The sequence below is a fragment of the Clinocottus analis genome, unplaced genomic scaffold (genome assembly GCF_023055335.1).
Source record: "Clinocottus analis isolate CAN_PGR_092001 unplaced genomic scaffold, fCliAna1.0.p SCAF_17, whole genome shotgun sequence".
NCBI lineage: Eukaryota > Metazoa > Chordata > Actinopteri > Perciformes > Cottidae > Clinocottus > Clinocottus analis.
The window spans coordinates 6,994,566-7,010,397 of NW_027175898.1; the positions used below are offsets into that span (position 1 = coordinate 6,994,566).

Below are 15,832 nucleotides of genomic sequence, written 5' to 3' on the forward strand. Positions count from 1 at the left end.
TAAAACGTTTACATTTTTGATTCCTCATGGGTGTCTGATCTGAAATGTCTTCCTCACCTACCTGTTAAGTGTGCACGGCACAGACTAGAAGCAATACAACCAGCCGTGGTGTTTTGGTGCTGTACTGTACAGTACAGTGGAATTTATTTAGAGACTGGTTGCTGGAAGTGCAACCATAGTTGTCTTTTTAAATGCTTGTAAATCAATCTTTGTTCATTCTGGCAGTACATTATACACAACCCTAATTCCCTAATTCATTTGCCCCTTGCCATCATTGGAAATAGAGCAGTTGACGATGATACATCTTCTTTTATTCAACTTTGCACATACCACTTTAATTGCAGATATTGTAGCTAAGACATGATCAGTTGCTTTGACGTTGACTAAAGAGTTGTACATATTCAAGTAGTGTTGGAGTCACCACGACTGAAGGAGGGCAAGAAGAGCGCTATGGACAGATGCCACTCAGACTGTTGTATAGCAGTTACGTGTATGAGGTTAATTAATGCCTGTAGTTTTAAAGTTCAGGCATTATTGTTTGTTTTGTCTAGAGTGGAAAAGATCTTATCAAGCATGGCTAAATTGCAGGGGCCCCTGGTCTGAACTCTATTTTAGACCAGCAATAGAGGCCTCTAATCAAGGGTAGATGGTGCGTCCAACAACATCATTTACAACCATTAAATACAGCAAACAATTATACAGAAATTATGTAAAGAGTTGAAACCCAACTTCTTTATTTGTTGCTGGTTGCTCAAAAACATTAGTAATATTTAATTTCTTGTGAACTGTACAAATATTTAAAGATGTTTTTCTAATGTAGAGCATTTTAATTATTGCCATCTAATATTAACTCCTGAACTTTCTGTGTAACTGCTCTTTTGACCATACCTAGGCAGTCTTAAGTATTCAATATGTTCAATAACTACTGCTGTATATACATAATGTAAACTTTTATTCATGAAATATTTTCACAGGATCTGCTCTTACATTGCAAAAACTTTATGCTGCACAATTGCTCAGAAATGCCTGTATGTTCATCAGTATGAAAAACATGATGACAATATGTAAATTGTTTATTTAATCCAGTGAAACAAGTGTTTTAATAAAACATGATAAATTTACTTCTGTATTTGTACTTTTATAACACTTGCTTGAGGGTGTACTAGTAGTCTCGGATGTTAAAATGTTTCATCCGTGAATTGTGCTTAAAATCATTTTATTGAACTGTGCAAATATTAGCCGAAGTTTATGACAACAGTTTCAATAACATTGCGAGAATGAAGCACTTCACAAATCTTCATTATATTTCTGAGAATTATACTTACTTCTTGGATAATTCACAGCTTGGTCTATGAACTGTGTTTGCAAAATAGCGGAGGGACAGCTGCAATGGAGTCGATCAGTATTTGTTTCGTACCAAAGCATACACAAGAACAAAAACCACAGAGGAGTAAAATATATCCATTTAATTTGTTTTCCATTTACAATTTTTACAGCCATTAAAGCTCACACAGTTTTTGAAGATCCACCAGCAAACTAGCACGACGAATGCGTCACTTGCTTGCAAATGCCACGATCTGCTCCTGCAGAGGACAAAGAGAATCCATTCAGAAACTCTGAACTTTGCCTGTTACAAGTGCGCTGCACTGAAGATCTCGATACACAACCTGTACACCAGTGAACTCACAACACTTAATATGGAAAAAATGTCACGTTTAACTTTTGTGCCTCCATAGTGACCTGCCTTTACAACACAGTTGTGTTGGTCTGAATCACTTAGTAGGGAATAAAGTCATTTCATATGAGTGGTCGGTAATAAAAGGGGTGTGAAAACACAAGCCAACACCGCTGTCCGCTGCCCCAGGGCCAGCCCTGCACCCCACCCACACACTTTTGGTAACACTAAATTTGGGGCTAAACTTAGATGCCATAGTAGTAGGTTCAGAACTCTGGAAATTATAGACACCGCTAAAGTAAAGCTCCGTGTAATCAGGAAATAGTGAGGAGGGTGGGGTCAGGGTGGAGGAGGAGCTTAGGTTGGATAGGTGGTTGATATTATCTGAGTGATGTTCAGGTTAGAAGCTAGAAGGGAGGGAGCTTACTTTGAGCGCTGGAACCATGTTGGTGGCCTGCAGGCCGAAGGTGCGAAGGAGAACAACAGGAGCGGCGTTCGTGGAGTAAAGGTGTTTCATGAGGTCGATAGCAGCCATCATGGGCAGATTGTGTCTCTGGCGTTCAGTTTCATATTCCAACAGGTGCTGTATCGCTCCTGCAGAAACGAACAAAGATTGGGGGTTAACAAATGAGGACACAGTTTAAGCTGTTCACTTCCGTCATACGTTTTTTGTATTAAGTCCATACACTGGTGCTATTTTGAACATTCAGGACATTTAACAGTGGAAAAAATAAACACAGTATCTCATAGCAGGATTTATTTTTTTGGTATAAAATAAAAACACTTGTATATAGTTCTTGGCCGAATGAAAAGAAAAAACACATCAAATAAATGTTGCCGGAAAGCTGATGCTTTTTATAATTCAGGTCAACAGCATGCGTTTGAGTTGGGGCTATGGAAAAGAGCTTAGGGGAAACCACTGTACTATGGTTGCAGTGCTTGTGTCTGTTTAGAGTTCTCACTGACCCAGGTCCTTCCCGTCAAAGGCTGCTTGGCTCAGGAGATGAGTGAGGCAAGCCACATCCCCAAAGCCCAGGTTGGCTCCCTGACCCGCCAGAGGATGGACACGATGGGCTGCATCCCTGCAAATAACAAACAAACAGTATGCCATTTTACAGTGTAAGACGGGAGTGTAACAATAAAAAGCTCAAAAGCCATGCTCGTCATATACTTTTTCTAAATCTCTATCTTCACTGAACAAAAATAATCAAGTGTTAGTGTGCAGGCCATTATGACCATCTTACCCAATGAGAGCTACGCGGTGCCTGATGTATTCTGATGCATGACCGATGCCCAGAGGAAACATGACCCTGGACTTTGGGGTGATCCCTGCCACACTTGGGGGAAGCTGTCGAGGTGAACCTGCAGATGGCATGATGGCCGACAGGGCGCTGCGGAACATAGAGCCAGCCGTCTCGATCAGCTCCGACTGGTTCTCATTACTCCACTGTTAGGCACAGACAGACAGGCAGAAAGACAAAGACATAGTCACAGAGAATGAAAAATGACCAGAAAAGAGAGAAAATAGACATTGTCCCTTTGAGTTGACAAAGAAATTAGCTGACATGGGAGCAAAGCTGAACTCCAGGCCAGCGAAAGTGCTCTTTTTCCCCACCCTAACTAACTGGTTTGGCAGGGATTCGGGAGCTGGGCTAATTAAAAGAAGATGTCGGCCAGGCTATGCAGTTGAATTAGCTCTGTTTGAAAAACATTCCATGGCGTAATGGTCGACACTGAGAGACCACAGGTTTAATTAGCAAACCAGGCCTGAAACCCAACGTGACTCAACCGTCGTGACCCCGTCCATCAGCAGCCCAGTAAATATAACCAGCTTGGGAAAATGGAGTTTCTCCAAACATAAAAAAATGGATAGGTATGTCATTGCCTTCGTGAAATATTAGTACTGTTTAAAGTTTGGGCAAAACAATGACAACATTGTTTGTATGAGTCACAAAACAACAGCTCGTCACTTAAGTGAGTCTATGGAGAACTCCTGCCACATGCTGTACTGTGCACACAATACAGAAATGTTGCAACATCATCCTGACAGGTCTGAAATCTGACTCCAACATCAGCACTTTAATGTTGAGCGCAAGACTTACGAAGGCAGAGTTGATAGCGTCGACAAAGCTCTCTTCATCCATGTCCAGTAGCTCCTCTGCCAGCTGATGGCTGGTTGACCACACCAGAGAGCTCTCTGTGTCCGACAGCTGCAGTGCACAGAGTTATCACATACTTATAAGCCTGACGGATACTTTGGAAAAAAGAAATATCGCAGTGAATAATGTAGATATATTACCGGTAACATTGCAATTGGCCCCGTTGGGAGAAACCTCTGCCATGCGACATTGTTTTCTGTGGGCTGTCCAACACATAAATCTGATTAAATTAAATATTAAACCGAAGTATGGTGGCTTTGTATTGTATGTCATACGTGTTATTTACATATCTTTTGCATACCAAGTGTTTTTCTGGGTGGTTGCATTGTTCTCAAATGACATGATAAAACCACTCCATAATAAATTCAGAACTCAGTAACAGCCAATGACGCTTGCTGAAAGATTTTCAGTGCACAATATGTAAATATAATATGCAAAAAAAGCATGTGTCAAATGTGACACTCACCTCTGTAAGGTGCAGCACCGCAACCACAGCAGATTGGTCATAATCCCACTTGACTGTCGGTATGCCCAATTCCTGCCGAACCATTGAGTTTGGTCCATCTGCACCAATCTTTAAAAAAAAAAAAAAAAAAAAAAGGGAATCATTAACAAACAAAAACAAGCGCAGCAGATGAAACATTAAAGTTTGTGATGATGGAATCAAACTGACCAACAGCTTGGTCTCAACACTCTCTCCACTGGCCAGCGTGACCTTGACCCATGGGATGGAGTTGGCCGCCTGGTGGGGCTTGGGCCACGCGTACTTCACCACCTTGGACCTGTACTTGACTTGCACGTTATCTGACAAACAACAAGAAAAACAAGAACATAAAACTGGTGACTACAAAGGCGGCGGAGAAAACCAAAAAGTCTGCTTCCTAAAATAAAAGAGCAACTGGTGTGACCAACAACAAACAGATCAATCTTGGTCCTGTGTATGTGTCATCACCAAAAAAAAAAATCAGTGTTTTGCTACTTTTTCCATCAAAACGAGAGGATTCTTTCCCTGCATCCAAAGCAGTGGAAGATCTATAAACCACTTCATAAAACACACACTGCTTTTCCTCCGTGGCACACTGTAGCTGCAAAAGTTTACATTTGACAAGCTTCTTAATAGTCTTGGCTTGCCACATTGACCTAACTAATAGTGTTTATCTACAACCACACCACACTTTGCACATGCTGACAGTCTGTTGGATTTTGTGCTAAAAAGGGCCCTCTTCCTAAAATATCAGCAGCTGGACACCCTAAACATGAAAAGGATCCTAAGCTACGCTGCCTCATGCAGACTTAGAGGGGGACCCATCCACAGCCCGGCTACTGGCTCCCGAACACGATCAAATACGGGTTTCCAGGGATTGTGAGACCAGGGTTACATTGAAACCAGCTGGTGTGGAGCCCATTTTTCATGTAATGCATCTTGAGCATAACAACACCACGTCTAAAATGAGAGGAGAGCAGCTGAAAAATGGGGAGGCACATGCGGCAAAAACGTGCCGCAACCACACTTTCGTTGCAAAACATTGAAAAATGTTTAGAAATATGCCACTTTAACTGTCAGGTACATATCAGTTTATAAGTTTTTCTCACAAAAGTTAGTCTAATGTGTCCAGCAATACAGCGTCAGCGCTTTAGTGTCTTAGTGGCAAGGGCTTGGGAGCACATGGCAGCTTTAAATAGGTCACTGGACCACTTCACGTGTACACAGTGGGTGCCGGGCCCTGCAGCTCCCAAAATGTGAGGTTTTGATTGAAATTGCAGGAAAAACATAAGCAGCTCCAAGGGCTGAACTTGTCTTTAAAAACAGTCACCGGGAAAGGGTACAAATAAACAAAACCTGGGGACAGGATGGAATAAATGTGGTGGCATTAGCTGCCAGACTCGGCTTCCAGCAGATGGAACATGAATCAAGAGGTCTCGCAGAGCACTGCTGCGTACTATGTAGGGCTCCATGTTTTAATCATAAGCGCTGTGCTTACCGGACAGGCTGTCCAGCTGCTTAGTGAGTGCAGCCACGACGATGTCGTTCTCCACGATGTATGCCATCTCGTCCTGCAGGTCCTCCTTATCAAATGTGATCAGGACATCTGAGCAGGCATCCCAAACCTAAATGAGAGACGCATTATGCCTGCGGTCTACAAGTATATCCTTAAATTAAGCAATTATGCATCCCCTCTCCCTATATATAGCTGGGCAGAGAAGTGGCGCTTCATTGAGCTGAACACATCAAAGTTGTTAGCTGCTGTCGGAGGTTGGCACAGCCTACATGCCTAAAACCCAGAGCAATGAGGGTCACCAACACTCCTCCGGCTGGTCAGCTAAGAGCCCTCTGAGGTGGAGGACCAAATGACACTTTGTGATGTGGATTTTTGCAAACATTCTCTTGGAAACACAAATAACAAATGACATGTTTGTGAACATAAAAGAGTCAATATTTATCCGCAACCAACAGCGGCAGAATGAGATATAGTTTTAGGTTACTGTAACTCCAACCTGGAATTACTATTCGAGTTAAACATGAGGGGCTGAAAATGTTTGTACAAGGTTAATCCTCCCCTGGGTTGTAACTATGGTGACAAAACCCATCATTCTGCAGTAATATGCTGCTGCTGCTGCTTTTTTCCAACTTGCCATAAAGTAGGGGGATATACCCTACAGAAAACCACTAATGGCAGTGGTTTTTCAACTTGTGATAAGTGGTTGGGAAGTGAGATTTACTGAGGCCAGCCCAACATTTTTTGGGCCTTTGTTTAATGCTGGGTGAAATAAAGCTGTATTGGTGTGGAATCTGTTACTACATACTTTAGGATTTAAATAATACACTTCCTTGCAACTTTATAGCGAAAAATCTGGGAAAAAAATGACGTCTTAATGGCAAAAACTGTTTCAAAACCTTCTGTTTCAAATCTAAACCATGGAAGAGCACTTTACTGCGTGGAAAGAATGTTATTTAGAGTTGACCTGCAGTACATACTTTTCAGTGCAATTGGTGAGATCAGATGTATATGACCGAGATTCAATGGGCAAACGAGCCAAAGCAGTGGTAGCAGAGTGAAGGTATAATGGGAGAGGTACACTACCATAATCACTGTAAGGCTCTGCATGATGACATCTTAGGCCCAGAGAGAAACCCTGCGGTTGAGTGTTTGGTACACAGCAACCACATCTTACAAGAGGGACCGAGCCTGCACCCACAGCCGTAAAGCAGCTTCACTCTGCAGCAAACAACCACTCTCTGATTCTTTCATCTTCTTCCCGTTGTTCACATTAATCTTCATAATTATATGATGTGGGGAATGAGCACCAATTTGAAAACGTCAAAATGATTTACTCTTCATAGAAAACATGGCTTTAATAAATAAAACGTGCATGGCCAAAGAGCCATCAAGTTCTTTGAATATGCCAGAAGATGATTTGTTTTTAAATATAAATGTATTCATTTAAATATACCTCATCTTCTTTTGCATTCCTTGTGCCAGATAACCAGCAAAGCTACTGACAAGTAATACAGTGCTCAAAGGAATGAACAAAATGCAGTATTACATATAACCTCTGTTTCCAGCATTTTTATGTGAACAATTACATATCATAAACATGATTATATGATACAGCACTGAGCTGCTTGTTCATTAAGCTGAATTACTGAGTACAAGCCAAGTCACAGAGTTTTCTCTCCACAAATTGTACAGTGCCGTCACTGATTGATGGATGACAAAAATATACAGTTGGCCTGTAAATTAGAAAAGTCTGGAAGCCCATGAATACAACTCAAGGACTTTGAGAGATGCTCCACATTGTAGTAGGCTCTAGTTATTTTCAGTTTTCTTAAATTATACTCTTCTGAACTTTTGACATAGCAGTACGATGACAGTTACTGTATCCTTGTGTTGCAGATTTTAAAAAGCAACTTAATGAAATAGCGAGCTGAAGATCAACATACCTGCATCCTTTTATAGGGTTTGCACCTCATCTTTGTGATGTGCTCCCAGGCTCCAACACCTGTGTGTGCACAAATACATTTCAAAACAATTACAATACCAATGTAATACACCAAAGCATGTCTATAAAAAAATATGTAATTATACTCAAAGTAAGACCATGAATTGGGTGAATATGAAAAAATCAGAGGAATGAAGAGTAGAAGGAAATTGGCCCATCTTTGTGATCAGGGATGAGTCTAAAGCTTAACTGGGCAGAATTTAGTAGCACTAACAATAGTTACAAATATAGTATTGTGGATGTATTTTCCTCTGTTTAGTTGAAGATGAGTTAAATGTGGAGTCAGCGTTTTTGGACAAAGACTGTTAATAATTGAACTAAAAACCTAAACAATAGAGAAGATAGTGAGCAAGTAATGAGGAGATATTTGCTGAATTCAACAAAAAGGTGTATTGGATTAGAGTCACTGACTCCACATTTAACGTCCATCTATTAAAAAAAAGTCTTAAAATTTATCTAATTAGCTTAAAACAAGAATTTAAAATCACCATTAAAAGCTACTGTAAAATATATGTGGTCAGGTCAAGTCTGAAAATGTTGTGAAGGAGTAGCAGTGTTACATAAGCTTGAGACAAGTTTGAGCCTTTTAGGTTTTGCACAGGTTCTAGTGTCACCAACAAGCACAAGGTTTCAAATAAAATCCCTCGCCCTTCACCAATACTGACATTGCAGTGTCAAATTCTCTGATTACATGAAAAAGGATAAACGCACAGTGAGGTCAATAAGTAAGGGCGAATCCTTTTTTGAGACATCTTGTTTGTTTTGGGAAATGAATTCACACTTGAAAATGAATCTGTATTTTTTGTAAACCGTCATATGATTCACAAGTAAGAGAGTAAACAGTGTATGTGGCAGCACAGGTCTGGACGGATTGTCATATTCAGCTGTTTTTAATGGATTGAGATGGCGGAGATAGGACATGGAAAGTGTTTCACAGGGTCCATCACATCAAGCCTGGCTAAATTTACAGGGAAGGACACATGAGGTCAGATATGATCCCTGATCAGCCCTGGTCAGTGTCTCATCCCTCGCCTACCTTGTGAGATTCATTTATCAATGAATAAATGAATAAATAAATGATAAATTTATCATTTATCATACACAACAATGTTGTGTATGTCAGGTTGCATACTGTACCGCTGAGGAGGGTGGCAGAGCCGGGACTGATGGAGCTGACTCTGGTGCTGTAGGTGTCTGGGACCTTGTCCATCACTTTCTTGTTGCCCGCTTCAAGCAGAAGAATCTTCTTACCGACCAAGTTGGGATCCATGCCTTTAAAAAAATGAATAGAAATATTGAGAAACAATCGTCGCACATATTTAAGATTGAGTCATAACAGTTTTGCTACAGTAAAAATAAAGTTTTGAGATATTTCTGGTGTCTCAAAATGTGACTACATATCTGCATCTAAAGAGATGTAGGTGTTTCACCATTATTTCATTTAAACGTGTGTTTAACAATAAGTCACACGTCAAAATGTAAAGGTCGACGGCGTCACTCACCGAGGGAGCATGCCATCGCAGAGCCAACCATTCCTCCCCCGGATATAATAATGTCATACACTTCGTTCTTGCTGGACTCGTCCCCATGTCCTGCACACACTAATCCTCTGCTGGGGAGTTTCATAGCAGATGATACTCGCTGTTCTGCCACAAAGCACCGGCCAAGTCCTTTCAAGGCCAGCGTCGTCGCCCTTGTGAGCTTGTGCATGTTGTGTCTTCACTCTGTCTTCACGTGAGTCCCGGATGAACCAGGACAAACTAGGACGCTTTACGGGTCGGAATACTTTCGGAAGTCAATCAGGTCACGATTCAACCGTGCATGTGTCGTAATTACTGCAACTGTGTCAGTATTGTAATCCAACCGCGTTGTCCAGTGTTGACAAGCGCTCCGAGATGAAGTACTTCCGGGTTTGTGTCCAATCACAGAGGAGGAGCGTCGCGGCTCCACCAGCAGCGCTCATGCGACGGAGACGGCGGAGCGAGGCGTCGTACTCTGTCCTCCTCTGTTTACTTTCTCCCAACAAACCTCGCCAGTTTACAGAATAAGCGTGTGTGTAATACGATGTATTTTGTCAGCAGAACGCTTTAGAGAACTTAAGTTCCGTTTGGAAGACGACGGCGATAACACTTCCTAAAACTAATTATCAGGTTTGCTGCTCATTATTACTTTCATCATTTAATCGTTGGCTCTTACATTTGAAGGAAATCGAGAAGCTTGTATAATAGTGTAATAGTTCAGCCGTAAATGAACTAAACACATGATATGACCAACCCGTTGGCAGCGAAGAGGTTTGGTTACCACGGTAACCCGTTTACACTCACCGGATGTGGTCGCAAGTTTAAAGTTTTAAAAGTTGTTTTTGTTAGAAAGCTTTTAAAATACATTGATTTAATGTAATAAACATTTACGGGATCAATAACGTAAAATGGCCGTAAAAAGAGATGTATGGATGACTTATTTGCTTGTCAATTTTCTTTCAATACATAATTAATATAAATAAATGTCCTTTACAGTTCCCCAGAGCTCACCGTGACATATTTAAACATAGAGATATTCCCTTTTGATTGAAGTATTACATTTTAAATATATTTAAACGTTATGTTAAAAAGCTAGACTTTTTTCTTTTTTTTTTTTTTTTTTTACATATGAAGAATCAAATATCAAAAAAGTGGCAATGTTTGCGATTCATTTTCTGTCACCATTTAATCCATTATTTGGCTCATCATTTCTGAGCGATGTAAGATGTTGTTTTGCCGTTGAAATCAAGAAAATGTACAGAGAACACATAATTCGACAATGTGAATTTTTGTCATGTTTATATTGAGTTTCATGCCATTGTGTGTGTGTGTGTGTGTGTGTGTGTGTGTGTGTGTGTGTGTGTGTGTGTGTGTGTGTGTGTGTGTGTGTGTGTTTAGATGTGTGTTCACATTGAAAGTATTGACAGAGCACATCATTTCCCCTCCCTCTGCCTATTATCGATCATGGATTATATTAAATGACATTGAATATAACATTCTTTTGTGTAAAATAACGTTTTGTTTACAGAAATAGACAACCTAACTCAGCGTCTGTTTGTGTCCCAAGTCAGAGAAACATGGCAAAGCTGGACACCTTGCTAGCAGATAGACTTCGATCTGAGTTAATTCTTAAGCAGCAGCGGAAGGCCCTGAGTGAGGCCTTGAGGCAGCAGCTGCAGGAGACAGAAACAAGACAGAAAGAGGAGCTTGAGAGGAGGATTCATCAGAACGCTCTACTGTCAACACAGTCTGGTGATCAAAATAAACTGAAACATGGGACCAAGTAGGTTTCTGCTTATGTCTTTTATGTTTTGTCATAATTATAAGATATAATTTATTTTTGAAAGATCTTTCTGTTTTTCAAGACATGCAGGAATGAGGAGATCCACCTCTACATCTGTCCTGACCTCGGACAAAAATACCTTGCACCGTCCCAGACAGTCAGAGAGCCCCAAATTATCTTCTCCAGCCTGGGTATCTTCAAAGAAGAATTGTTCAGACAGAGCTCCCATGCTCACTTCTGCCAGGACTCAACAATGTAAGCGTTTTGATTTATCTAAGACAACACAGTTAACCAAAGAGGAGGAGGCTGAGGCCGAGTGTCTGAGGAAGTTCTGCGCTCACCCAGTGCCAAGCCACGTCAACCAGCCCCGATATCAGAAGATGATGGAGCTGAGGGAGGAGGAGAGGAACCAGGGGCATGAGCAGAGGAGGGACTTCTTGCTCTCCATTCAGAGACCTTTCAGTTTCCAGGAGAGAGAAAAGGAGAAAAAGGAGAAGCTGATAACAATGTTAGACCAAGTCTCGCACAAAAACAAGGCTGCTCCTGTTAGGAAACCTCCTCAAAAAGAGCTTAAAGACGCTTCTGAACTAAAAGGTGGGTTGCCTTTTCTGGTGGGATGCTGGCAAGTGTTTGATATGATATTTGGAGTTGATCAAACTATTTGTAAGATAACTTTGTGTAATTTCACAGACTGTCATCTTAGAAAAGTATAGGGGCCAATGGTTCATACTTTTATTTGGCTTGAGGCCTTTTATTTATGACTTGCACATAGAGATGTGAGCAGTTGTGATGCAGTGATGTTTCCCTCTCAGATTGTTCTACCTTTTAGATGCCTGAAGAGTGTTAAAAAATATGGAGACCACACATGACTCTTAAAAGTAAAATGTATTTATTTTAGGAAGCTAAATTAAGTGAGCAGTCAGTTAATAGGGATTTGTGTAGTGATGTGTAGTGCACACATATCACAGTGTAAGTCATTACTATAATAGGAGAATCCTCACCACTTGTTAATCATCCCCAATACGTCAAATTTTTCTTACGTTGGGAATCATGAATAACTATAAGATATATACTCGTTTTAATGCAGAGTAGCTTCTGTGCTTTAAAACAAGACTTCCTGATAAACATTACAACTATATTATATGATTTTTCTTGTTAGGCTCCTAAAATTCATCGTTACATTTTATATGATCTGGGGATGTCATGAAGGTGTGCTTGACAATCTTTATTTTTCAATTATAGTAACAGTCAGTCATAATGATATTTAAACTGATGGAGGCATTGTATCCGATTAATTTAGACCAATTTAATTTTAGTTTCTTGGTGGCCTATATACAAACAAAAAGAGTGCTTTGTTCTGAAAGTGTAAAATATAAGTGTAAAATGTAATGTATTGAAATCGTAATATGCACTTAATTTTTTATAATGTCCTTTTGGGTGCATGATACACTTCATGCAGTGACATCCCCTTCTTGTAATTCTGTCCAGACCAGGAGCTTTGTATTCAAGTCCCCACTCAGGCAACAGTGCGACATGTGCATCCTTCTGTGTCTGGCAGCCCGAAACTTCGCACTGCTGAGCGCACCAGGAAAGAAAAGTTGGGCTTTCTGGATGAGAAACCCAGCTTCCAGCCAAAAATCATCCATCAGGTTCCGGATTTCAGTCGGCTGCACAAAGCCCTGCAGACAGAGGCGCTGAGAAAATCACTGAGTAAAGATTCGATCAAATGTCAACCCTTCTATCTGAGGACATCAGCTCTCCCTGCAAGGCGAAGTAGGATGAGCCACGAACACCCACAGGTAAAACATTTTCTTTACCAGTGTAAGAATATGTTAAATTGTTGTTTATTAGTTTGTTTTTAGTTGCTATCATGCATTTTAGTTAAATGTAATGTTTCTGTCTTTCATTTATCCCCTGCCTAACTATGATAATAATTAATTGACTGAATTCCTTTTGGAAAAACATTACATCAATAAAGTGTATGAATATGTCAGAGTCACCGTCTCTTGAGAGCGTTACATATGAAGAGATCTGGGACTCGTAGGCAGCGGGCCCAGATGGCGAGCTTTTTTACATTACTATGTTTGACGCATGACTTGGGAGACATCCACCCACCACTTTGTCAAGTCAATACCCTTCTCTTTTCTTAAGGCCGATAGGAAACCACTTGCCTTCCTTAAAGCCTTGAATGTTCTTAATGACACACAAAGTTGATTACCTCAAACCTTGCTCGTTTAAAAAGGTACATATCACTATAATTGCACCACATTTACAATAACTAGCGTAATGATGATATTTACTCTGCAGTTTTTGCCATCTGTGCAACACTATCATGTATTCCTGTTGTCCCTCAACTCTCAGAGGTTTACTTACTATGTGAGAACGGACTTTGACTTTGATCACATTTGACTTTATATTCTGTCGCTTTGGGAGTAATTTATTCAATGGTTAGAGATTTATTGTCTGGGTGAGGATCTTAAGTGGCTTATGTGTTATTTTTAAGGCCGTTCAGACCATTCTCCTTAGTTGTGGAATTGTAAAGCTATTTAAAATATGTACAATGGGCCCTCTTTAGAGAGGGAATCGTCCTCTCCCTTCAACAGTTGTATTTCAAACCCAATTATTCATCAAGTTCAACTCAAGCCCCATTTCAACAGCGCTGGCTATTTTCCTCCTTTCAAGCAGGAATACAGTCATTTTCATTTCACAAGATCATCTCTATATGTGTTCATAAAACATGTGTTGGGTGACTGATTCACACGAGGGCATAACAGAGTAACAATAATTATAACAGTGATTAAATATGAATAACAGTAATTCACTCTCATCCAAAGTGAATGGACTTTGTGATCATGGGGAATGTTCCTTACTGTCTTCATTTAATATATTTTCAGGATTACACAATTACCAGAGACCTATTTTATAAACCATGTCAGATATGTCATATCTGGGTAAATTAATCGGATTTAACTTATCTTATACAAAGATACCTTATCTTTGTTTGGCTTTGATCACATGAAATAAAAATAGTTTTTTTCATGAATTGATTAACTAGTTCTGCTACTCTAGGTCATGCTGTGTCATTGGACAGAAAACCTTGCATCTCCAGCACAACCTCACTGCACAGATTTAGCAAATCTATATAAAGGCTTCTTGTTAACTATTTTTTCCATCATTTACAGGTTCCAAAAACAAGTAATCTCAGCAGAAGCAAGTCACTTGGGGCCTTAACATCCCTGTCTGCAGACACACTCCCCACCTTCATCACAGATGCTGCGAGGAAGCGCTGCATGGCCATCAGGTGACTTGGATTCTTTTGGCATGACTTTGAAACAATAGACAGTGCATTTCTTTTCTCCTCTTTATAGTTTCTCCTCAGTAAATACTTAAATCCTCTGACATGCAAACTATTTTTACCTTCACAGAAAGTCAATGGAGATGAGGGATAGCAAGAATCAAGCGAGTGCCGACTGGCTGAGGAAGTACCATATGAGATCCCAGGCCTTGAAGAAGACAGTCACACTGCACGCAAGGTTGCTAGACCCACACAGCAGTTTGAAAGACGTGTATAATGACAAACTGCAGCGGCATCGGTGAGTACTGGTCAAGTGAGGCCGCTCATTCTCCCATATTGCAACCTTTTTAACTCACATCACAATGACCACCAAATCCTTCTGCAGTAGCTCAAACTATAATCTTCTCCTACTTGAAGGGAGGTTGACCAACAAAGAATGAGAGAGTACACAAAGGAGTTATGGGATATGAAGGCACGAGTTGGCGAGCGTCCTTTTTTGTTCGAACAGGAGAAACAGGTGAGTGAAATACTGAGAAGATTACATCACACTGGAAATGGCGTGTCCCTTCAGCATAACTTTGACTTTTTCTTAATGGCAGAAAAATGCAAAGGCTCAAGCAGAGCAGACATACAGGAACAAGCTGGAGAAAGCCGGCTTAAAGGAGCTATTTGTTGAAGAAAACGGAGAAGCAACTGAAGGAGCATCCTCGTCATTCAGCTCTGAGGAGGATACAGACAAGAACCACAGCACTGAGAATCACATTAGCAATAGGTATGCAGAGGGAGATTTTTTTAGCAAGTTTTCTTCATCCACTATGTAATACCACTGGGTCCGGTAAAATTATGAATAGCACTGGTGCTGTAGAGCCAAGGACTTCTTGTGGTTTGGTCATACTACATTACATAATTTTCTGAGCTTGCCCTGCAGTCTTCAGTGAAGAAAGATAAATACTGTAGCCAAGTAAAAGTTCAATGTAATTACAATATGGCCATTTTCTAACCAACCTTGTCTGATTTAGGGAAGAAAATGTAGACGACGGGGAGAAAAATTGAAGATTGAAGATGTGGAAGAGAAGAGCGTGAAGTCCAAAGGGGAAGAAATGCCATGATCAAAAAGCTTCAGGCGGTAGAGTTTTTTATGGCCCCTCCGCTAGAAAACAACACTGTCTTCAAAAATGATTGATGTCACGGCTAACTATTCAAGCACTTGAGAGTTTGAAATGTGCAACTACAAATGTTTAAGTGACAAAAAAAATCTGGACTTGACAATATTTTCAAAGTATAGAAGTAATGAATGTTTCACAAGCATTTAATATGTATATTTTTCTCTTTGCTCAGAAATATGAACACAGTAATTTAGAGGATAATGAACACCAGTATGAACTGTTAAAAAAACAT

At 40.4% G+C, this 15,832-nt stretch overlaps 2 protein-coding genes across 2 annotated transcripts; one reads left to right on the plus strand and one right to left on the minus strand.

Annotated features, from left to right (window-relative positions):
• Positions 1 to 1,451: 1,451 nt before the first annotated feature.
• Positions 1,452 to 10,114, minus strand: coq6 (coenzyme Q6 monooxygenase). Its single transcript, XM_068580035.1, has 12 exons — positions 9,339 to 10,114; positions 8,974 to 9,108; positions 7,778 to 7,836; positions 5,817 to 5,943; positions 4,508 to 4,638; positions 4,301 to 4,408; positions 3,975 to 4,037; positions 3,778 to 3,885; positions 2,920 to 3,122; positions 2,642 to 2,757; positions 2,103 to 2,269; positions 1,452 to 1,583 (listed from the first exon to the last, which is right to left on the minus strand). The coding sequence occupies exons 1-12, from the start codon at positions 9,544 to 9,546 to the stop codon at positions 1,554 to 1,556; spliced, it is 1,455 nt and encodes a 484-aa protein (XP_068436136.1). The 5' UTR covers positions 9,547 to 10,114; the 3' UTR covers positions 1,452 to 1,553.
• fam161b (FAM161 centrosomal protein B) lies at positions 9,777 to 15,579 on the plus strand. Its single transcript, XM_068580034.1, has 9 exons — positions 9,777 to 9,986; positions 10,924 to 11,139; positions 11,222 to 11,733; positions 12,628 to 12,938; positions 14,322 to 14,440; positions 14,565 to 14,732; positions 14,852 to 14,951; positions 15,034 to 15,206; positions 15,454 to 15,579. Exons 2-9 carry the CDS (start codon positions 10,934 to 10,936, stop codon positions 15,485 to 15,487), a joined length of 1,623 nt encoding a protein of 540 aa, XP_068436135.1. The 5' UTR covers positions 9,777 to 9,986; positions 10,924 to 10,933; the 3' UTR covers positions 15,488 to 15,579.
• Positions 15,580 to 15,832: the final 253 nt, after the last annotated feature.